This window comes from Ctenopharyngodon idella, chromosome 11, assembly GCF_019924925.1.
Source record: "Ctenopharyngodon idella isolate HZGC_01 chromosome 11, HZGC01, whole genome shotgun sequence".
Classification (NCBI taxonomy): domain Eukaryota; kingdom Metazoa; phylum Chordata; class Actinopteri; order Cypriniformes; family Xenocyprididae; genus Ctenopharyngodon; species Ctenopharyngodon idella.
The window spans coordinates 12620779-12644403 of record NC_067230.1 but is presented as its reverse complement, the minus strand read 5'-3'; the positions used below and the strand labels follow the sequence as shown (position 1 = coordinate 12644403).

General features: G+C 37.3%; 1 protein-coding gene across 1 annotated transcript; it reads left to right on the top strand.

The window, feature by feature from the left end:
* The first annotated feature begins 58 nt into the window (after window positions 1-58).
* Window positions 59-23108, top strand: LOC127523041 (trichohyalin-like). Its single transcript, XM_051913492.1, has 13 exons — window positions 59-5075; window positions 5561-5665; window positions 20991-21096; window positions 21227-21330; window positions 21482-21561; window positions 21667-21726; window positions 21844-21903; window positions 22021-22080; window positions 22198-22257; window positions 22375-22434; window positions 22552-22611; window positions 22729-22788; window positions 22913-23108. The coding sequence occupies exons 3-13, from the start codon at window positions 21033-21035 to the stop codon at window positions 23106-23108; spliced, it is 864 nt and encodes a 287-aa protein (XP_051769452.1). The 5' UTR covers window positions 59-5075; window positions 5561-5665; window positions 20991-21032.
* The last annotated feature ends 517 nt before the right edge of the window (window positions 23109-23625 follow it).

Below are 23625 nucleotides of genomic sequence, written 5' to 3'. Positions count from 1 at the left end.
GGAATAATGATATGGTGTATCGATGCAACACATAAAAAAAACAAATAAATAAATAAAAAAAAAAAAAAAAATTAAATTTTAAAGGGTTAGTTCACCCAAAAATGAAAATTGTCAATTACTCACCCTCATGTCGTTCCACACCCGTAAGACCTTCGTTCATCTTCAGAACACAAATTATGATATTTTTGATGAAATCCAAGAGGTTTTTTTATCCTCCATTGAAAGCAACAAAATTACCCCACTCACTGTCCAAAAAAGTAGTAAAAACATCGTTAAAATAGTCGACGTGACTACAGTGGTTCAACCTTAATGTTATAAAGCGACGACAATACTTTGTTTTGTTTTTGCACAAAAAAAAAAAAAAATTTTGTTTATTAAACAAATTCATTTCTCCCGTCTCTCCCCTGCTGCGCTATTTTCGTTGCAGCTTCCGGGATGTACGTCAGTATTGGCCGACACCTCTTCACGTGACCAGCACGAGGCATGCCTGTGATGCTGACGCAGGAGCCGGCCAATGATGAGCCGGTGTTCGGACGTAAACACTGAAACTCAGCACTGCGCCAACTGCTTGTATAGAGAAGAAATGAAACATTAATGCTGCGCTGTGTTAATACAATGAATGGTTTCGTTTTGTATAACATTCTCATTGTCTGATACACGTGGGCTTATCTTTATTCTCATTACTGTTAACTAACATTTACTGAGATATGACGCAGTATGGGTCACAGAAACTGGTTACCGCTCTTTATTGAACATTACAGTCAGTATTGGTGAAATAAAGTGACTCATGTGATGTGACCACCTCCCCTTTCTATTTTATAAAGCAAATTGACCAGATATTGATAAATCTGTAGGTACAGTAGGGTAACAGTATTTTTTTTATTTCTTTTTTTAACAAAAGTTAACTTGCATTTTTTGCCTCCGCTATTGTCCAGTCAATCATCTCGCTGTCTCACTCTTGCGGCTATGATTACAGTTACAGTAAAATTTAAATTCACTAACGCTGCGCAGCCTAAAAACCAAACAGACTCCAGACTATGCCTTAGAATATGCTTTAATCACAACCTTGTATCAATTAAAGAGAATCCAAAAAGAATTCAACAGTTTATATAGGATAGAAGAAGCATGGCAAAACATTCTACAATATGATTGGTTCTTCATATGTCAAACCTTCTTGTTACTAGATAAAGCAAGATCTGCCCAAATCATGTGTTTATTAGTTCATTGGTTACTCAATATCATGGGGCAATCATATTTAGATGGTTGTCTAGCTGTTCCTAAGTTTCATTTCCCCTTTTCTTATTTTTGGACATGATTCAGAATAGGCGTAATTTGCGGGTGGGACCCCCACCACTTTTTGCCAGGGTCGATATTGTCCCCACCACTTTTTGAAACATATCGCGGCACGGATATATACTAAAACAAAAGAAACATCTCTAGTTGATTAGCAATTCGTTCGTTTGTGTTAATAATAGGCGATCTGGTGCTGGGATGTTGTTTTTGAAATCATGTTGAGTGCTCGTTGCCGCTGTGATCAGTGGCGCGACAGTGTTCTCTTGGCGCTCGTGCACACTGCGCAGTTTTCACACGGACGAGCGCTTCAATCTATCGGCCGGAGACTCTATTCATTCCGGTGAGATCACAAAACAAAATGCACATAAACGTGTCCCTGCTCTTGATATACAATCACTGATGAACATCTTTGGTTTTAATGAGAAAAAAATTAAATAAAATACACGAAGGCGGATTAGAACCCAGAACCTCTGGTACGCTGAACAAAAATTCTGCCCCTAGTCAAAGTCCCTTTAAGACAAGTCATTTCACTCGGCGGCCATCTTTGAAACGCCTCTCGGGCATCCTGGGCATCATGCAGCTCCTATCTCTTTGAATGGGGAAACATCAAATTCTCCAAAGCTGTTTGCCAAGCTTTTAAATTTCATATTTGAAATCACCAATGAAATCTGACAACAACTGTCTCATACATTTTTTTCCCAAACGCTCAAATCATGACAAAATGAATGTCTAATGCGCATGCGCAGACCTAAATGCGCGTCTCTTGTGCCTCATTTTGGAGGCGCGCGTCTGACTGTTTCTATAGAAACCGGTGCTTCTAACGGCCGCTGCAGTGACGCGATGACTTTACAGGTCGGCGATTGGCTCTTATTTTGAAGGCGGGACTTATTCCGCCATATTGAGCGTTACACTTTCTCCTATTCAAAACAATACGAGTGACATGTCTTGTGTTATTCTATAGTCTTTGCCCTAGTCCGTCAGGACACTCTAAAATAATACGCGGATCCATGTATTTATTGGCTAAAATTAATGCTCTCGAGATTAACAATACATTTTATTATAACATATGTAAGGATAAAACTATCATATTAAACATGAGGTCTATGTCAATAAATTTTGTGCATTTATTATTGTAATGATACAAATACAATATATTTCACAAAATCCTCTTTCACTATTATTGTTTCAATTATTTTTTCATAATTAAATGTTCTTTTTCAAAAAGCTGTTTTTCATAATTATATGCTGAATTTACGAATGACACCTATTTGACGAATCATGTATTTCCAAAGCACGATTTTCCCAAAGTTTCTTTTCATAATAATAGAGGACATTTCACAAATGCCAATCAACAGGCAGTGGGCGGTGCTTGGCGCTAATTGGCTAATCCTTTCGGATGAATTATGGGTCTGGCGAGGTGAACTGAACGTTCGACCGCGAGAGCGATTCAAAAGCATAACGAGTCACATGCTCTCCAAACGCATAATGCGATCGGCCTGCACAGCGTCGATGCATCTCGAACAAGCCTTGGGAATGAATATGGCTGTAGGACTTGATCAAGTTAAAAACGCACTGCTTTCATTTGCAGATGAAGTAGAAGGTAATGTTTTGTTTGGTGATGCTCTGTTATCTGGATTAGACGACATAAGGGATCTGCTAGTGGCAATAAGTGCATCAGAGGATCTAGAAATTGATGACTAGCCTACATATGGAACACTTTACCAGCACTGAACGCAGAGTTCTTGTAGATGAGTTAGTTGTGTGACAGACGTAATTTGCAGGTAGGACATGTGATGTCCCCACCACGTTTTGCCAGGGTCGATATTGTCCCTACCACTCTTTTTTTTATTTTTTTTATTTTATTTTTTTTAAATCTCACTGTACGTATATATACCTAATGCAAATGAAACATATCCAGTTGACATTAATTTGTGTTAAAAAGCGGCGATCTGGCGCAGGGGTGTGTTGATTTTGAAATCATGAGTGTTCGTTGCCGCTGTTATCAGTGGCGGAACGTTCTTTGGTTCGTGCACAGTCTTCACACAGACGAGCGCGTGCGTAAATCTATCGCTAATGCCGCTGCGGAGGGTCTATTTTTTTCCGGTGTAATCACAAAACAAAATGCACACAAACGTGTCCCCGCTTTTGATATACAATCATTGCTGATCATTTGATTTTAATGAGGAGGAAAAAAAAACTTTATGAGGGTGGAACATGGCGTTCCGTGACTAATATCACCAACCACATGAAGATCGATTTGTCGTGTCTGTCCGCTCTCCAACTTTAAACCAATTAGCGCCAAGCACCGCCCACTGCCTGTTGATTGGCATTTGTGAAATGTCCTCTATTATTATGAAAAGAATCTTTGGGAAAATCGTGCTTTGGAAATACATGATTCGTCAAATAGGTGTCATTCGTAAATTCAGCATATAATTATGAAAAACAGCTTTTTGAAAAAGAACATTTAATTATGAAAAAATATATATTTAAACACAATAATAGTGTGTGAAAGAGGATATTGTGAAATATATTAAACAATGTTGTGTTTTCATGGAATTTTACAAAATAAATAAATACATTTATTTATTGATTGATTTAATAATTGAATTAATAATTAAATAAATTAATTATTTAATTATTTCAGAATAAACTGTTACATTAAATTGTTGTTTTATTGAATTCATTATTTAATTATTTCATTTTGAGTAATTTGGTCCTCCATACTGACGATGATCAATGATCATTCCGCTTCAGCATCTGCTCTCTGCACTAATGTCTGCGTGCTCCCGCTCGCGGGAACATTTGCTGAACAGCCAACCCTGGTCACAGTTTTCTATAGGTCACCGATTTCGGCAGAATCGGCACAACATCTAGAGATTGGAGAAGATGAGCTTCAATTGGGAAGAGGAATTCAAAAAACGAATGGAATTGTAAGTATACTGTAGTTTATTATCAGGGTTGTAGAATGTAGGGACGCTGTGGACGTGTCCCTAACAATATCCGGGGACACGTGATTTGTTCGACTAGCAATTTTTATGTATTAAGTTACTTATTTTATTTCACCAGGAATCATCTCATTTAAATTAAAAATCTCTTACAAGAGCGTTCTTTGAAAAATGCGCAATTCCTGGTACAAAAACGGATAGTAGATCTGATTCCCGCCTTATGTTCCCGCCTCGCTGATCTGAACCCAGATCGCCAAACTGATTGGCTTAGTTTTTTCTTTCTAACTTGTGAGAGGCCGTTGCTACATTTGGTTGTGCGCAGAGTCGTTAAATATGAATGTTTTTCAACGGCTCTGGTTGTGCGAAGCGGCAAAGCTCCTCCGTCCGAAACCTAGACGACGTAAGTGAGGGAGAAATGGACAGTTCTGTGCATAAAAACACGGGGCAAATCGCGTCACGTATTGATTTAGTGTCAAAAGTGCAGTTTTTTTTCAATAGCTATATGACAATCGTGGAATAAGGCTGGCCACACACTTGAAGATTTTAAGCCCGATTTGAACCCCCGACCGATCGGAAGGGCGCGGCCCTATTTGAGGCTTGTCACAAACGATTTTTTGACGAAAAAATCCTCTTTTGTGTAGTATCATGACAAGAGACGGAGCGTCCCCGATCTCAAATCGTCAATATCAAACACGTTTCATAAACATAACTTTTTTTCTATTTTGTTTCTCACTGTACAGCACAACGCGTGGCAGGGGAGCCCATAAGATGTACATAATAAAGGCTAGATGTCTTACATGCAAGCTTTCTGGCGGGCTCTGTGGTACCTGATATAAGGTGAGTGATCTGCACGAACACAAATACTCTTATTTCGCTGAAATCTTGACGGATTTACAAATGGTTTGGTTTCTTACAAATGTTATTAACGTGGCTATAATTCTGGATGCTTGAACATGCAGCTTTTCTTTTCGAAAAACGACTTAATCGTGCAGCATAGTTGTGTATCACGGCTACTTGCTTAAGTTATCAAGGCTGAGACCACAATCGAGCTGTTCAATTATATAGGTTTTACTGACACCAATAACGATTTTATGACAACTAATCTTTTGTCTAAATTACAATTTTTGTGGATGTGGTTGTAGTTATTAGTTGGCTAATAACAAGAAGCTTTGAGTGAGACCTAGTAGTTACAGTTTAGCTGCTACCCAGCAATTTTACATCAGTGGGAGAGGCAGAATTGCTCTTTCTTTTCAATATAACTTAAGTTGCACATGATTTCCAATCGGTTTGGTTTGTTAAAAACATCTTACATTATGATACAGGAAATTGCTGGCTTTATAGGAGAAGATGTCAGACTTTTGTGCAGCCTACGGATGCTCCAATCGCCGTAGTCTCAAAACGAGAGCCCGTGGGATCACCTTTCACCTGTAAGATATGACAATATTATGATTATATTTGGGATAATCGTTAGTTACTTAGTGGATGTATGTACAATACAAGTCCTGTTACACAGGAACAGCGGGGCTATGACATAACAGTATTACAAGATTGTTGTTGACTCAAAGCTTTTTACAAGTTTATGTCGAGGGGAAAAGCCTAGTAAATGGCCCAACCCTGAAGAAGTTAAAATAAACATGTAATAATTAAAATTATTATATTATAATAGTAATATTCATATTATAAAAGTGTGTGTGTAAAATAAATAAATATATATATATATATATATATATATATATATATATATATATATATATATGATCTCATGTTGCCATTCTGTACACTGAGTTTTAGTAGCCTATATATTGATTTAACAAATACCTTGTGCGTGTGTATATTCATTGCACTTATCTGTTCAATGTTATTTTCATATGGAAGTCCATGGTTATAATTATTCATAAGTATGCAGTGTCATAAGTACATCTCTGACGTTTATAACAAACCAAACAGTTTGAAAATCGGTAGAAAATTGAGCAAGTTATGGTTATTTAAAAAGTACATGCACCATTAAAACACAATGTTACGAGTGAGCGAGCTGACTGTTACAAGATGGCTGCCAGGTGCGGACGTCGACCTCCATTGGCCAGCAGCGCAGACAAGACATCTAGCCTTTATTATGTATATCTATGGGGGAGCCTGCCTACAACGTCGACTGTCCTCCATTTGTTTTTCTCCTGTCAAGTTACATTTGATATTGCAAGTCTGTGTGATCTGTGCAATCGTTCCTGAAATCAACAGGTCCCAGCTAATCAAAATCTCAGAAACCGAAAATCTCGCTACACCGGCCCTGAACGTGACTATTAGTTAAGTAAATTAGGATCATTCAATATATGTTTATTTGTAAATTAACCATGATTTTACCACAGCATTTGCAGTAAAACTATAGTAACTAACAAAATGAACCATGGTTTTACTGTGATTGCTATAACAAAACTAGTTATGCAACTTAATTAAGGGGGATTCAGTTTGCCTAGCAGCAGTTTAAGAAGGAAAGGTGCTCACCAAATGAATGAACACTATTCTTTTATACACCCATGGAAACAAAAATAATTCACCACACAAAAAAGAAATACAAGAAAAAGACAATCACATTATACAAAACAATGTTATGAATAAGTGTTTTGCAAGAATTGGGCATTAGGTTGCAAATGGATTGTGAAAATGGATGTGTTGAGTCTTATCTGAGGGTATAAAGTTGATCAAACAATGTCCAAAGTTGAAGTTGTCCCTTAGCTGATGAATAATCCAACTATTGGTGATGAATTCACTCCAAACAATAGCAGTTATCAAGCTCCAAACTCTTCTGAATCAGCCATAAGTAAGCAAAAAGCCACAAGCTTACATCCATCTGGGCTTTAAATCCACATTTAGCGCACAAAATGCGGTGTTAAAGTCACCGATAAAGGGTCCTTCTAAAATACATAAACTGTATCAACCTTTTAGCAACAAACCCAACATAGCTTATATACACAGATACAATTGCTCAGCATATATCAAACAAGTTCAATAACTTCTTGGCAACAAACATCATCAACAGGCAAGTTTTTAAATAACAGGAAAGAAAACAAATCCTTACTTTAAGTTGAACTTGAAATGGAACATTTCCCAATCGGACATAGCACAAATGCAGTCAAGCCATGCTTTCTGGTAAAGACTAGAAGGGATACAGCTACGGCCACTGGACATTGTAATATTTAATATTTATTTATTTAATTAATTAATTTAATAACCGTGTTTGCAGTATTGTAAGGGTAGGTGTAGTCGTTAATAAAATACAATCCGATAAGTAGCAAATTCATTTACTGTTATTTTATTATGAAATTTTGCCTCACTTCCGGCCGTTGCTGTATCCCTTTTAGACACAACCATGGCTGTGTCCAAAGTCGCCCCCTATACCCTTAAATAGGGCACTATTTGAGGGGACAGCCATTTGTAGTGGTGTCCGAAACCATAGTGGACAATGTTGAGTGCACTCATTCAATCCCACAATGCACCGCAATAACGAGTGTACCACCGATGCACGCTCAACGGCTAGAGAATACCCATAATGCATTGTGAGAGTCGCGCGCTGAATGAATTCCCGCGTCTCGCCAGGACATGGCGTCCGCAGCTGACTCAATCATCCATTCATTTTCCAAACTGCGCTGGTCCAGCATTATCATACAGGTATAAATTCCTTTTTAGTTCATCATTAAATCGTTTAAAAGGTTTGAACATGCTAGTTCAACATAAATATTCATTACTACTGGAGCTGCCAGTTTGCTACATTTCAAAAGATTATTAAACAACAGCACAAACTATGTGAAATCGGCAGCCCTTCTGGTGCACTCGGTGTCCGAATTCACTCACTCGTTTCATTCACTCCTTCTAGTGGACTATATTAGTGGAGTAATATGCGATATATTTGTATATGCGATTTGGTGTTGGTATATGATTTTGCATCAGTCTACAGCTTTTGATCAGTGTGCAAGCCTCATCAGTCATTATTAATATTAAGCCTGCATTCATATGTTAAGCATAGTATTAATGTGTTTTCTTATTCAAATTTATCGTCAACAGGAGCTCGCTCGCCAGCCCATTAATGTCAGAAAAAACCCTGATCTCCAGCGGACCGGAGTCTTTCAAGCTTCCTCCTATCTTTGGCCCTTCCCAAGCCAGAGGTGAGCTAGTTGAGCAATCTGAAACCAGTTGCTACATTTGAATTCGAAACACATCACTTAAATATGGAGTAAACATAAGTTCCTTCATGAGAACCATATTAACATGAAATAAATGTGGTGTTTTCTGCAGGACTGTGTCCATACCCACCAGCTCAGGGGAAGAGGATAACAGTATACGGCATCAGTACTGTGCAATTCGAGGCTGATCTTTATAGACAGCGGAGTCGCAGTAAAGTAAGTGAATTATGTGTATCTTTATTGTTCCAGTTCAAATGAATATGATATTTTGAAATATGAAACTTCTACTGCTTGAAAATGGTGTGGATTAGGTGTTTCAATTGTGTGTAGCATCTGTACTCTTCTAACCTCTCTCTCTTTCACAGTTTATTGAACTGGATAGAAAAGAGGCCCTTTGTCCTCAGGCCCAACGTCTAACTCATTTCATCATGTTTCAGGGCTCCGGATGCAAACGGAATACAGCTGAAAAGAGCTGAAAAGAGAAGAACCTGAAGCTCTTGAAAGGTCAGCACAATAGTAATTAATTTTACATCATTGTTAAATGTTGATTTGTAAGTAATCCAGTTCCATTTTATATAGCTCTGATTGCCAGACACTGATTTTCATTTCATCATGTTTCAGGGCTCCGGATGCAAACGGAATACAGCTAAAAAAGAGAAGAACAACCTGAAGCTCTTGAAAGGTCAGCACAATAGTAATATCATGCCAGTGAGCACAACTGATGTTTTTCTAATTCTGCATATCCCAACAGTGCTGCTTCTGATAACATTATTCATAGCCATCTCTGTTACTGTAATCTGTTTCAGAAAAGTCTCTGAACCTGTGGTAGAAAGGGAAGAGATGGATCTGACAGAACCTGAAGAGCCAGAAGAAGGGGACAGCAACCCTGAGGAGATGGACCGTGTGCCGATGGACCTTGAAGACGGCATAACGTGGGAATGTAAGAATTCCGTTGATGAAATGCGTGGGGATTAACAAGGTCATCCAGTGCCATCAGGATCAATTTGAAAAGATGTAAGTTTCTTGTGCAGAACAATGGGTTTGATTTCTTCACACTGTCTGAAGACCGTAACAGCGTTTGACCCTCTTTTTGCTTTGTATGTTTTTGTGCAGAAAAAGAGAAGGCAAGGCCGCATTACTGAAGAGGTTTTGCAGAACGGTACCCTCATTCGACAAAAGCTAAAGACCAACGTCAAGTCCATCTTGGGAAGCCCGAGTTTGAGGCTATCTCTAAAAGAATGAATGTAAGTACACAACGATCTAAACCATCTAAAGCCATCACAGCATCACACACATCCAAATGTAATAAAACACTGTACAGCTGATCTGTCACATGTCATCTCATTTTGCTTTTGTCTCACCAGGTCAAACAGCTATGTGAGAAGTTGGCAGAGGTTTATGAGAAATGCTTTGGTTCTTTCAGCTGCCCTGATTTTTTTTTTTAATCCCGATGCTGATAGAATTTGCCAAATGGCGTACTGATTTAGAAGACATGTCAGCTCAGACACTCCACAGAAAACAAAAGAAGTTCTGGAAAGGCCTTGATATTAAGTAAGATATAAAAATAAATATCTTCATGACACAAAGCACTAAAGCTACAGTGATGATCATCAGTGGCTATAATATTTTTATGGTTTGAGTGATATCTTAATCTTACTCTTGCTTTCTCTCTTTCACAGTAACAGGCTTCAGAAAAAAGCGGAATTGGAAGCACTGAAAGAGGAACGGAGGCAGAAAAGACGGGAGAGAGCTCTTGCTCCTCCAGTGAAAACAGTAAGTGAAACCAGGCCAGTGATTACAATATAAGAATAATATCTGGCAGTTTTCTATGTCCATCTACAGTTTCCATCATCTGAAGTACTTGTGAGTGAAGGTGTCATCTGAAGACTTCACAAGTGAGGCTGGATCCAAACTGGAGCTGGCGTAATCTCTAGTAACCTTGCTGGGCATTCTGAGATAGAAACGAGGGAAAAGATGAACAGAAGCTATGCTAATATTATTTCAGGCAAAAGACGATCATGTGTTGTTGTTTTTCTTTTCACTATTTCATCAAATATAACTGAAGTACAAGTTTATGAGAAGTTATGTGAATGCATAGCTAAAAAATGTGTCTTTAATCTAGATTTAAACTGGGAGAGTGAGTCTGAGCCCCAAACATTATCAGGAAGGTTATTCCAGAGTTTAGGAGTAAAATGCGATAAAGCTCTATGTCCTTTAGTGGAATTTAATAAGCTGATTTGCTACTAAAGAAACATTTCTGATTATTATCAATGTTGAAAACAGTTGAACTGATATATATATAATATATAATATATATATATTTATTTTTATTATTATTATTATTATTTATTTTTTATTTTTATTATTATTATTATTTTTTTTTTTTGTGCGTGTGAAAGAAATTTAATATTTTTATTCAGCAAGGATGAATTACATTTACCAAAAGTGAAGATTTCTGTTTCAAATAAATGCTGTTCTTTTTAAACTTTTTATTAATCAAAGAATCCTGGGGGGGAAAAAAAAAAAAAATGAAGCAGCACAGCTGTTTTCAGCATTGATAATAACCAGAAATGTTTCTTGAGCAGCAAATCAGCATATTAGAATTATTTATAAAGGATCATGTGACACTGAAGACTGGATTAATGATGCTGACAATTCAGATTTGTTCACAGGAACAAAATACTAAAATACATTTTATAATATATTCTAGGGGTGACCCTGAATAGTCGAAGATTCGATGCTTCGATAGGAGGAGCCTGATTCGACTACCAATCTCACACTTGAATTTTCGCAGAGGTGTTATGAGACGAGGATCATGTTTTCTCCCAATAAGTTAATCTACAGCCTATTATAATGCTGTAAATAAAGCTGCAGTTGAAGACAAAGTTGACAATTATTTTAATTTTTTTTGTTGTTGTTGTTGTTCATTTTATTTATCGATCACTCTGGGTTATCTAACTTAACTATTTGTGGCTTATGTTTTGAAAGTTTCAAGAAAAAGTATGTGAACCACTTACAGAATCTGTGAAAATGTAAATAATTTTAATAAAATAAGTAGGATCATACAAAATGCATGTTTATTTTTATTTTACATAAAAGTTGTTTATATATAGTCCACCAGGGAAAAAGCTAAATTTTTTAAAATTACCCTGTTCAAAAGTCTATGAACCCTTGATTCTTAATACTGTGTGGTTATCTGGATGATCCACGACTGTTTTTTGTTTCGCTTTGTTTGTTGTTTTTTTTGTTTGTTTGTTTTTTTTGTGATGGTTGTTCATGAGTCCCTTGTTTGTCCTGAGCAGTTGAACTGACTAACGTTCTTCAGAAAAATCCTCCAGATCCTGCAGATTCTTCAGTTTTCCTTATCTACTTTGTGATCAACAAAAACAGAAAAATGAATAATTTTGACGGCATTGATGAACCTGTGGTGGGGAGGAATCGTAAGCCATTGAAACATCATTTACGAGAGGAGATTAAGAAGATGAGGCACTTGGGAGGAGGAAAAATGCCGGCTGTTGCTTGTTCTCACACGACAGCATCAAACTTCTGTCACGATCCCCAGAACTGAATCATGAACAGTTTTTAAAAGCCATTTGAACAAGAATGATTAATTCTCGGATCTGGCATTGCTAGTTTTGAATTTAAACATCTGAAAACAACAACAACATGACTGCCAAAATCTGCACTGTCAGACAATTATCAGCTACATTTTACTTTGTCACACCAGTACAGGTGCTGGTCATATAATTAGAATATCATCAAAAAGTTGATTTATTTCACTAATTCCATTCAAAAAGTGAAACTTGTATATTATATTCATTCATTACACACAGACTGATATATTTCAAATGTTTATTTCTTTTAATTTTGATGATTATAACTGACAACTAAGGAAAATCCCAAATTCAGTATCTCAGAAAATTAGAATATTAAGACCAATACAAAGAAAGGATTTTTAGAAATCTTGGCCAACTGAAAAGTATGAGCATGTACAGCACTCAATACTTAGTCGGGGCTCCTTTTGCCTGAATTACTGCAGCAATGCAGCGTGGCATGGAGTCGATCAGTCTGTGGCACTGCTCAGGTGTTATTAGAGCCCAGGTTGCTCTGATAGTGGCCTTCAGCTCCTCTGCATTGTTGGGTCTGGCATATCGCATCTTCCTCTTCACAATACCCCATAGATTTTCTATGGGGTTAAGGTCAGGCGAGTTTGCTGGCCAATTAAGAACAGGGATACCATGGTCCTTAAACCAGGTACTGGTAGCTTTGGCACTGTGTGCAGGTGCCAAGTCCTGTTGGAAAATGAAATCTGCATCTCCATAAAGTTGGTCAGCAGCAGGAAGCATGAAGTGCTCTAAAACTTCCTGGTATACGGCTGCGCTGACTTTGGACCTCAGAAAACACAGTGGACCATCACCAGCAGATGACATGGCACCCCAAACCATCACTGACTGTGGAAACTTTACACTGGACCTCAAGCAACGTGGATTGTGTGCCTCCCCTCTCTTCCTCCTGACTCTGGGACCCTGATTTCCAAAGGAAATGCAAAATTTACTTTCATCAGAGAACATAACTTTGGACCACTCAGCAGCAGTCCAGTCCTTTTTGTCTTTAGCCCAGGCGAGATGCTTCTGACGCTGTCTGTTGTTCAAGAGTGGCTTGACGCAAGTAATGCGACAGCTGAAACCCATGTCTTGCATACATCTGTGCGTAGTGGTTCTTGAAGCACTGACTCCAGCTCCAGCTAGTGATCTCGAGAAAACAAAAGTTGTTTTCTCGTGATCACGACTTAATCTCTGCTCTAAATTACACAAATGTGCCAACAGGTGTCAGTATATTACCAAATATAACTGATGGGGTGCGGTAAATATCCACTTTACTGTATTAGTTCATATTGGCCCAGATTCTACGAGTTTCGGACAGAGAGAGTCTTCGTGATCGCTTTATTTTGTGCAGTATTGTGTGCCTTAAGTAATTAACTTAGCTGTTAAATGCTTGAATATGATTATTTTGCTTGAAAGTTTATCTGTTATCGTTACGTTCTGGCTGCTAGATGCATGACTCACAGTTTCACTACCCCAATAGTTCGGTCTGATACTAAACTTATTGCTTATTAAAACTAATTTTGATGTATAGTATTCTGTTTGCACCTTATTGTCTATCTTTAAGACGCCATTTTAATCATCAAAGTTTCAGTGTTCGTTTACCTCATGTCACTCAATGTATATTGATAAGAAATATGATTTATAGCCTATGTCATTTAATTCAGTGATAGTGTGTAACCTATTGTATTTTCTACATTTCTTTGTAGGAAACCACACACATACACATAAACACTCTTCCCAAACAGCATTGTTTTTTCCAAGATTGTTTTAGCCTATATCAACTGGAATAAAGTTTTGTTTTTTGGAAATCTGGAGTATTGCACCTCTTTTTAATGGAAGAGCTAAGAGGAGGAAGACAGTTTAACACACATCAGCCTATTCTACATAAAAATAACAAACACGTTATGTAATATAATTCTATTTCAAGCGAATGAGGAAAATAAAGTGGGTTTAATCCAAGCATCTTTAAAAGTGTTTAGAATTATAGAATAATCTGGCATATTTCTGAAGGCACTCCGTCTGCACTTGAGCTGTTGAAAGCTCTGTTGATTATTAAACATGTTAATTACACAAATAAAATGTTTAGCGTTAAATTAAGTCGTGATCACGAGAAAACAACTTTTGTTATCTCGAGATCACGAGAAAATTAAGTCGTGATCACAACAAAACAAGATAATAATCCATGGCCGTTTAGGGCTTCCGTAGTTTTCACTCTATTTTAATGTGAAATATTAAATTTATTGAATGATAATAATAAAAAATAGCTTATAAAAATTTTATAAATATTGCATAGTATTATAAAATCCCCTAAAAATTCTAAATAATAATAAAAAATATTAGTGATCAAAACATAGCGTACATTTGATTGGAACTGATGATAAGCCTATTACTGATACATACAACAACAAAAAAATAGTTTAATAAATAAATAAATAATAATGTTTACATAGTTATTAGTGTTACACTGTTTTGAAGTATCAATGTAATAGTGATAACAATGTTTAATGTAAAATAAAATCATTCACTGAACAACATTATTTGAATCATATTAAGTGACCGGTAATGTTTGGGCATTTTTTGAACGTGCAGCAGCCAGTTTTTCCACTCCACAGTGCCGAAGCGTTCACAGAGCTGGAGAAAATGAGTTTCAATCTAGAAGATGATTTCAAGAAAAAGACTGGAATTGTAAGTATTGGCTTGGGCCTTCTGTGGACTATTTATATATTACAGACCAAAACGTGTTTTTGTTGGAACCATAAATGTCAGCGTTGAAGTGTAACTTAGATAAGCTTTGTTTGTCATTTTAAGAGGTTTTCAGTTTGGTTATAGAAAAAGAGCGATACAGCCTAATATGATTAAACTTCATTATTTAACGAAATAAATAACACGGATGAGTGAAGGAGACACGCTGAATGAAGATGCACATTCACTCTCTGACAGCAGATGGCGCTGATTGTCAGTTAACATGAACTAACAATGAACACTTGTATTTTTATTAACATTAACAAAGAATATTATAACTACTGTATCAAATGTAGCTATTGCTCATTGTTAGTAAATGTTAGCTTACTTATTAACTAACGTGAACTAATGGGACCTTATTGTAAAGTGTTATCTATTGTTCTTTATAGTTCATTTGCACTTTAATCTGTTTGAGACATTTGTTTGCCTTATATATATATATATATTTGTTTTATTGTATATTTAAATGTTCAGAGTTCTTTTTATTATAAATTTATGTGTTATAAACAACGCTTTATTCTAACCCAATTCAATATGTGGTACAATTTAAGCTGCACTACACTCATTAAAAAAAAAAAAAAAAAATTGGTACAAAATCTGTCACCTTGTAACAACACTATGTATCACTTAGGTACTAAAAAAGATGCAGAAAATATCTGCATAAAGATTTTTTTTTTTTTTTTTAAATGTTTGAAGACAAAACAGATGCATTTCTTGAAATGCTGTATATACTGTACATAATCCCCCTGTTTTAATATCTAAAGTACTAAACAGTAATGATACATTTTTCTCTCTCTTTCCCCATTTAATGCCAATTAAACTTAAGAACACTGGAGAAAGAAGAGTACGTCGTCTACAGTCTTTCCGAAAGGAAATGAATGTAGAGCAAGAAGCTATGAGGAAAGAGATGGAGGAGAAGAAAAAGAAAATGATACAGCTTGAAAAAGAAAAAGAAACTGAAATCCAGGACTCACTAAGAAAAGTTGAAGAGCAAAAGTTAGAGCTTCGAAGGCTGTCTGGTGAAATAAAAAAATCTGTAAATACACACAAATACATTTACATACACGTCACTGTGGCACCTCTGTCTTCTGTACAGTTCTGTCTCATAAGATTACGCACTATTCATGTGTTCTACAGGAATTACAACTGAAAGAACGACGTGCCCGTGAAGCACAAGAAGAGCTCCAGTTTAATATGATCACTGGTGTAATCAGCGAAGTCCTGGATAGGGTCGGAGGTCCTGGGAGCTCCTCCAAAATTAAGGACCCCATCAAACAGTTGGAAGTGGTGAATAATGCAAAAATACTTCTGGCATTCTTGAATGAATCTGTATTTGTTGTTGATATGATTTTTAAAATGCAAACAAGGTACAGTAAAGATCTAAAGTCGGAACACAGCAATGTGTGATGAAATGCAACACGCAAGCTGATGTTTTTTTCACAACTGCTGGTCAATAACTTTTTTTTCTTGTAATTTTCCCTCCAGATTGGGAAATTTCATCAATTTATAAGTGCTGCAGACGAATCAGATGAAGACTAACAAGAAGAGCAGAGTGAGCCGAGTTATTAAAAAATAACTAGGCTAAATAAAAATCATCATATGACCCGCTTTTGACTGGATCGTGCAATGGGGTGGGAGGGACAACAGAGATACTGTATGGACTGAAGGGATGGGTTCTTGAATCCACTGCCGCTTCAATGTATATTCTTTGAGTTGTTGTTAATCAAGTTATTAATCAATATTTACCCTTCTAATCATCAAATGATTTGAATGACTTCTTCAAGCTTATGAGATTTACACGTCTGTTCACTGAAACGTGCACTCTCTATTCTTCTGACTCACAGCCCATATGTGGAAATTTTCTGTTTATCTATGCTTTAACCAATCAGAATCATTCAACCTGACATGATGGTGTAGAGTATAACTGCTGCTGTAATGAGTGTGTAAGCAGAGCGGCCTTCAAACTCCTTGCTGAGTGTCGAAGCTGACTTCTCATGCTGATGAAACTGCAAATTATTCTTCAGTAAAATTTCCTTTAGTTAATTGCATCCCTGACTCCTGCTGGTCTTCATTCCTCATATCTGGTCCTTTGGTCTCAACTGTAAATTTCCCTAGAGTTAATAGTAAATTAAAATGCACACTGAAAAAAAACAATATGTAGAATTTACTCAATTTTTATTTTGCAATTTTTTGCACAAATATTTTTCACACACATGGAAATTAAGTAAATCTACTTAACTAAGCTGAGTAAAATTAACAAAGTGAACAAGTACATATAACATAGGATTCTTTACCTAACCAAAGTCTCTGAGATCCTGACACCCTGTACTTCTGGAGACTCCAGGTAGGTTGCAGTTCTGGAAGATGCTGGCGCTGGAGACTAAAGGGTTCCTGATGGTTTCACACTGAATTCTTCACCGTAATTCTTAATTCTTTTTTTAGTTAAAGGGGGTATCACACACAGTTTCTGCCAATCTCATGTTAATCTTGAGTACATCTAGAGTAACAACGCATCCTTCATATCTCCAAAAAGTCTTTAGTTTTGTCATATTTATAAAAGATAGATACGCTAAACCGAGTCTTTCCGGAAAAAGCCGAGCTCCTGGAAGCGTGCCTGCCGTCAGTGCTGTGGGCGGAGCTAAAGAGTCACGAGCGTGCGCAGCTTCTGCGTAGAGATCGTCTGCTGCGACATCATTATAAATACAAAGGGAACAAAAGCGTTCGTGTTGTTTACATTATATGCACTTTCGCGCCAATTTCCAACAAAACACAGACATCTGATGCAGCTTTACTCACACATCTGCAAATCCAGTGCCGAACTGTGACTTGTTCACAAAGTATTCATCACCGAAATCCCGGGAACAAACAAACATACATGCACAACTCCGTTGCTGCCGCTGGAAAAACAAACTTCATCCTCTGTTCCCTTAACGCTGGGTTCTTGTGAAGCTGAAAAAGGTAATCTTTCCCTCACAACCAAAAACACACTCCTTCGGTGACAGGAGCTGTGTCTCATTTTGGAGGCTTCATCCTCTGGAGGTCGCATTTGAAGGCTGAATACTTCATCAAAGATGTCATATTTAAGAAAAGTAACCGTAATAAAATTGACTGATATTCATTGTGAGGTGTAAAATACTGTAATTTCTTTTGTGGCAATCTAACAGTTATTTTTCTTAAATGAGACCGATGACGTATGCAGTCTTCAAAGGGTGCAGCCCCTGAATCCAACTCTTCAACAGTGTAAATAAGTCAGAATGCATGAAACAGCATTGCACCCCCCTTTTAACGTGTCCTTTTTTTCCACCTGTTTTCTGACCCAATGCGCAATTTGCTGTCCAAAGGTCATGTCTTAACTTTACAATTTCTATTGCATCCTCCTCATGGGCATTTAATAATTTTTGACTTTTCAGTCCAAGTTAAATCTTTTTTTTTTTGGTTAATTTATCTGTAAAAGAAAACCTGCCTAATAATTCACACCTGAATATAAGGCGTTTTTTAGCTTTCAGCCTTCATGAACAATTATATATCACTTCTAAATTATTAAATACAAAATAAATAGTAGCTGTTAAGATTAATGTGGTTTGGAATTGGTAAAATGTACTTGGAAAAAAATGATCAAAAAACCAACTTGCCTAATAATTATGCACGCACTCAGGGGCGTAAATTTCATCTGACAGTTCGGGGGGACAATAAACATAAAATTTCTCAAGAGCAATTTTTGAAGGGGACACAAATAATACAGCCAAAATTTTACTTAAGGATATATGTAACGTTACACAGAAGAAAACCTTACTACTATTATTAGTGTAGCATGGAGACTGTGCCATTATGCTTAATGTTTCTCTTTGGATCGATGAAAAAATTCGACACGCTGATTCATAACGCTCCGAAGCTTCCTGAAGTATTTTGAAATCGGCCATCACTACATAAGTCGTTATTTTTTTTATTTTTGGCGCACCAAAAATATTCTCGTTGCTTTATAATATTGATATTGAACCACTGTACTCACATGAACTGATTTAAATATGTTTTAGTACATTAATGGATCTTGAGAGAGGAAATGTCATTGCTGGCTATGTAGGCCTCACTGAGCCATCGGATTTCAACAAAAATATCTTAATTTGTGTTCTGAAGATTAAAGGTGCGGTCACACTGCACTTTTCGTTCATTTGACTTCCATTCAAACGCATGTGAATGCGCCAGACCGGAAACGCAAGCTCGTGCGAAAAATTTCGCATTTCGCTGCGTTCCAAAGTTCAAGTTTGGTGAACTCTGACCTGCGAATTCGCATCACGTGAAAACGTGCGACCAGTAGAAGATCGATTTCTTCACGGCATGACCTCTTGGCTGAATTAAAAGAATGATATTTTTGCAGTAAAGTCGAGTAGGTTCTATATTTTTACATTTTGAATGTATTACTTCAAGTTATGTGTTGAATTCATGTTTATAAAAAAGACGCTGTAGACCGTGACGTCATACCACGACCGTTACAGCATCCGAAGACATTTCGCACGTTCAAAGTCTAGTGTGACCGCGGCTTAACGAAGGTCTTACGGGTGAGTAATAAATTACATTATTTTCATTTTTGGGTGAACTAACCCTTTAAGAAAGCATTTTATTCGTTTTTTTTTTTTTTTTGCTGCGTAGTTTTCACCTATATTTAACAGCGCTTTGACAGAAACACCCCGCCTTACACAAATACAACAGCCGTTTTTTAAATCCTATCCAATGGTTGAAAAGAAAGGAGTAAACATGGTCACTATAGCTGCCTCATTTTCGCTTCAAAAATGCTCTTCAGAAATCTACGTGTGCCGTCACGACATTACGTCCATATTTTTTTTACAGTCTATGGGGCCATTCACACAGAACGCGTCTTTGCGTCTAAAAACGCGAGACGCAGCGCTCAGGAATGGTTTTTAAAAAAGCGCAGCGTAAAACACGAGGGTCTGCAATAACTTGATGCAATAACGACAATAACGGAAAGAAACAGGCAAACAGCAGAATTGATAGATATGAGTTTTGACGTGGAAAAAAAGAAAAAAAGATGATAATGAGCGCCTCCTCCGCCATGTTGCCGTCAAATAAAACAGTTGACATGCCAACTTGCTACTGTAAACAGAAGCTCGCAACGCTTGCCCCGCCTCCGAGTTCTTCTGATTGGTCCACTGTTTTGGAACTGACACTGATGAGCGGCGCTGCGTGTAAAAGTTGAAACTCTTTTAACTTGGAACGGCGTCTTAAAAACGCGGCGCTCATGTGCGAGGCACTGCAAAAGACGCGAGACGCGAGCACGTCCGTCAAGCGCGTGTTTACATAGAAAAACAATGGGAAAATAGCGCATTGGAATAGAAAAACGCATTCTGTGTGAACGGCCCCTATGGCCTGAACCAGAGCCGTTAAATATGACTATAAGACTCTGTTTTTCAACGGCTCTGGCCTGAACACAAGCCATTTCAATTTTTAAATCAAAACAATTCGGCTGCTGCGTGACGCCATCGAATGCATTCTACTGGTGACGTCACTGTACTAGAGTATAAAAAGCCTGTGCTCTGGTTAGTGGAAGATCACTATTGACTTGCTGCCTTTGTATATGATATTTCTTGTCCGTGTACGATTTTGCATCAGTCTATAGCTTTTGATCAGTGTGCAATTTGAATCAAGTGTACGACTAACTATCAGCATCTGATTGTGAATCTGCATTTTCATTCAGTGTACGATTTTTGTTCAGTGTACATTTTTGATCTGTGTTCATTTCCAGATCTGTGTACAAGAACAGTTGCAATTGCATATAACAGCTTTCTGATCTGCGTTCGGTTTCAGATCATAAAATTTTACTTCATTGTAGGATTCTGGATCAGCATACCAATTTAGATCAGAAAATGTACAGCAATAAGTTTCGCCAGCTCAGGCCCCTGGCTTGTGCCAGTCCTGCTCAGAAGGCACAACCTTTGTTTCCTGAACTGCGCCCACGTCCACTGCCTAAGAGAACTACTGAAGGCATTGCGATGATGTGTGCTGCAGAAACACCTAGACTGCGTCCATATCCGCCGCTTAAGAGAACCACTGAAGGCATTGTGACGATGATGGTAAGAAGGCTATCATAGTACTGAATGTGTTTTTTTTTTTTGTTTGTTTTCTCAAGCCTCATCAGTCATTATTAGTATTACGCTTGCATTCATATGTTAAGCATAGTATTAATGTGTTTTCTTATTCATATTTATCATCAACAGGAGTTTCCTTGCAAGACCAACATTAATGTCAGAGAGAAGATCATGGTCTCCAGCGGACCGAAGTCTTTCAAGCTTCCTCCTATCTTTGGCCCTTCCCAAGCCAGAGGTGAGCTAGTCGAGCAATCTGAAACCGGTTGCTACATTTGAGTTCAAAACATATCACTTAAATATGGAGTAAACATAAGTTCCTTCATGAGAACCATATTAACATAAAATAAATGTGATGTTTTATGCAGGACTGTGTCCATACCCACCAGCTCAGGGGAAGAGGATAACAGTATACGGCATCAGTACTGTGCAATTCGAGGCTGATCTTTATAGACAGCGGAGTCGCAGTAAAGTAAGTGAATTATGTATATCTTGATTGTTCCAGTTCAAATGAATATAATATTTTGAAATATGAAATTTCTACTGCTTGAGAATGGTGTGGATTAGGTGTTTCAATTGTGTGTAGCATCTGTACTCTTCTAACCTCTCTCTCTCTTTCACAGTTTTTTGAACTGGATAGAAAAGAGGCCCATCTATCTCAGGAGAAAAGTGCTTCATCCAAAAGAAAGCTGAAAGCCATGAAGTAAGTAATTTTACATCATTGTTAAATGTTGATTTGTAAGTAATCCAGTTTCATTTTATATAGCTCTGATTGCCAGACACTGATTTTCATTTTATCATGTTTCAGGGCTCCGGATGCAAATGGAATACAGCTGAAAAGAGAAGAAGAACCTGAAGCTCTTGAAAGGTCAGTACAATAGTAATTAATTTTACATCATTGTTAAATGTTGATTTGTAAATAATCCAGTTTCATTTTATATAGCTCTGATTGCCAGACACTGATTTTCATTTCATCATGTTTCAGGGCTCCGGATGCGAACGGAATACAGCTGGAAAGAAAAGAAGAACCTGAAGCTCTTGAAAGGTCAGTACAGTAGTAATTAATTTTACATCATTGTTAAATGTTGATTTGTAAATAATCCAGTTTCATTTTATATAGCTCTGATTGCCAGACACTGATTTTCATTTAATCATGTTTCAGGGCTCCGGATGCGAACGGAATACAGCTGAAAAGAGAAGAAGAACCTGAAGCTCTTGAAAGGTCAGTACAATAGTAATTAATTTTACATCATTGTTAAATGTTGATTTGTAAGTAATCCAGTTTCATTTTATATAGCTCTGATTGCCAGACACTGATTTTCATTTAATCATGTTTCAGGGCTCCGGATGCGAACGGAATACAGCTGAAAAGAGAAGAAGAACCTGAAGCTCTTGAAAGGTCAGTACAATAGTAATTAATTTTACATCATTGTTAAATGTTGATTTGTAAGTAATCCAGTTTCATTTTATATAGCTCTGATTGCCAGACACTGATTTTCATTTAATCATGTTTCAGGGCTCCGGATGCGAACGGAATACAGCTGAAAAGAGAAGAAGAACCTGAAGCTCTTGAAAGGTCAGCACAATAGTAATTAATTTTACATCATTGTTAAATGTTGATTTGTAAATAATCCAGTTTCATTTTATATAGCTCTGATTGCCAGACACTGATTTTCATTTCATCATGTTTCAGGGCTCCGGATGCAAATGAAATACAGCTGAAAAGAGAAGAAGAACCTGAAGCTCTTGAAAGGTCAGCACAATAGTAATTAATTTTACATCACTGTTAAATGTTGATTTGTAAGTAATCCAGTTTCATTTTATATAGCTCTGATTGCCAGACACTGATTTTCATTTCATCATGTTTCAGGGCTCCGGATGCAAACGGAATACAGCTGAAAAGAGAAGAAGAACCTGAAGCTCTTGAAAGGTCAGCACAATAGTAATATCGTGCCAGTGAGCACAACTGATGTTTTTCTAATTCTGCATATCCCAACAGTGCTGCTTCTGATAACATTATTCATAGCCATCTCTGTTACTGTAATCTGTTTCAGCAAAGTCTCTGAATCTGTGGTAGAAAGGGAAGAGATGGATCTGAGAGAACTTGAAGAGTCCGAGGAAGGGGACAGCAACCCTGAGGAGGTGGACCTTGAAGAAGGCATAACGTGGGAGTATAAGAACAACGTGGACGAAATGCATGGGGATAACAAGGTCATCAAATGCCATCAGGATCGATTTGAAAAGATGTAAGTTTCTTGTGCAGAACAATGGGTTTGATTTCTTCACACTGTCTGAACTGAAGACAGTAACAGCGTTTGACCCGCTTTTTGCTTTGTGTGTTTTTGTGCAGGAAAGAGAAGGCAGACTGCATTAACAAAGAGTTTGTGCAGAACAGTACCCTCATTCAGCAAAAGAAACTAAAACAACATCAAGTCTATCTTGGGGAGCCCGAGTTTGAGGCTACCTCTAAAAGAGTGAAAGTACGTACACTATGATCTAAACCATCTAAAGCCATCACAGCATCACACACATCCAAATGTAATAAAACACTGTACGGCTGATCTGTCACATGTCATCTCATCATTTTGCTTTTGTCTCACCAGGTCAAACAGCTATGTGAGAAGTTGGCAGAGGTATATGAGAAGTGCTTTGGTTTTTTCGGCTGCCTTGACTTTTTATTCCCAATGCTGATAGAATTTGCTGAATGGAGTACTGACTTGGAAGAAAACATGCCAGCTCAGACACTCCAAAGAAAACAAAAGATGTT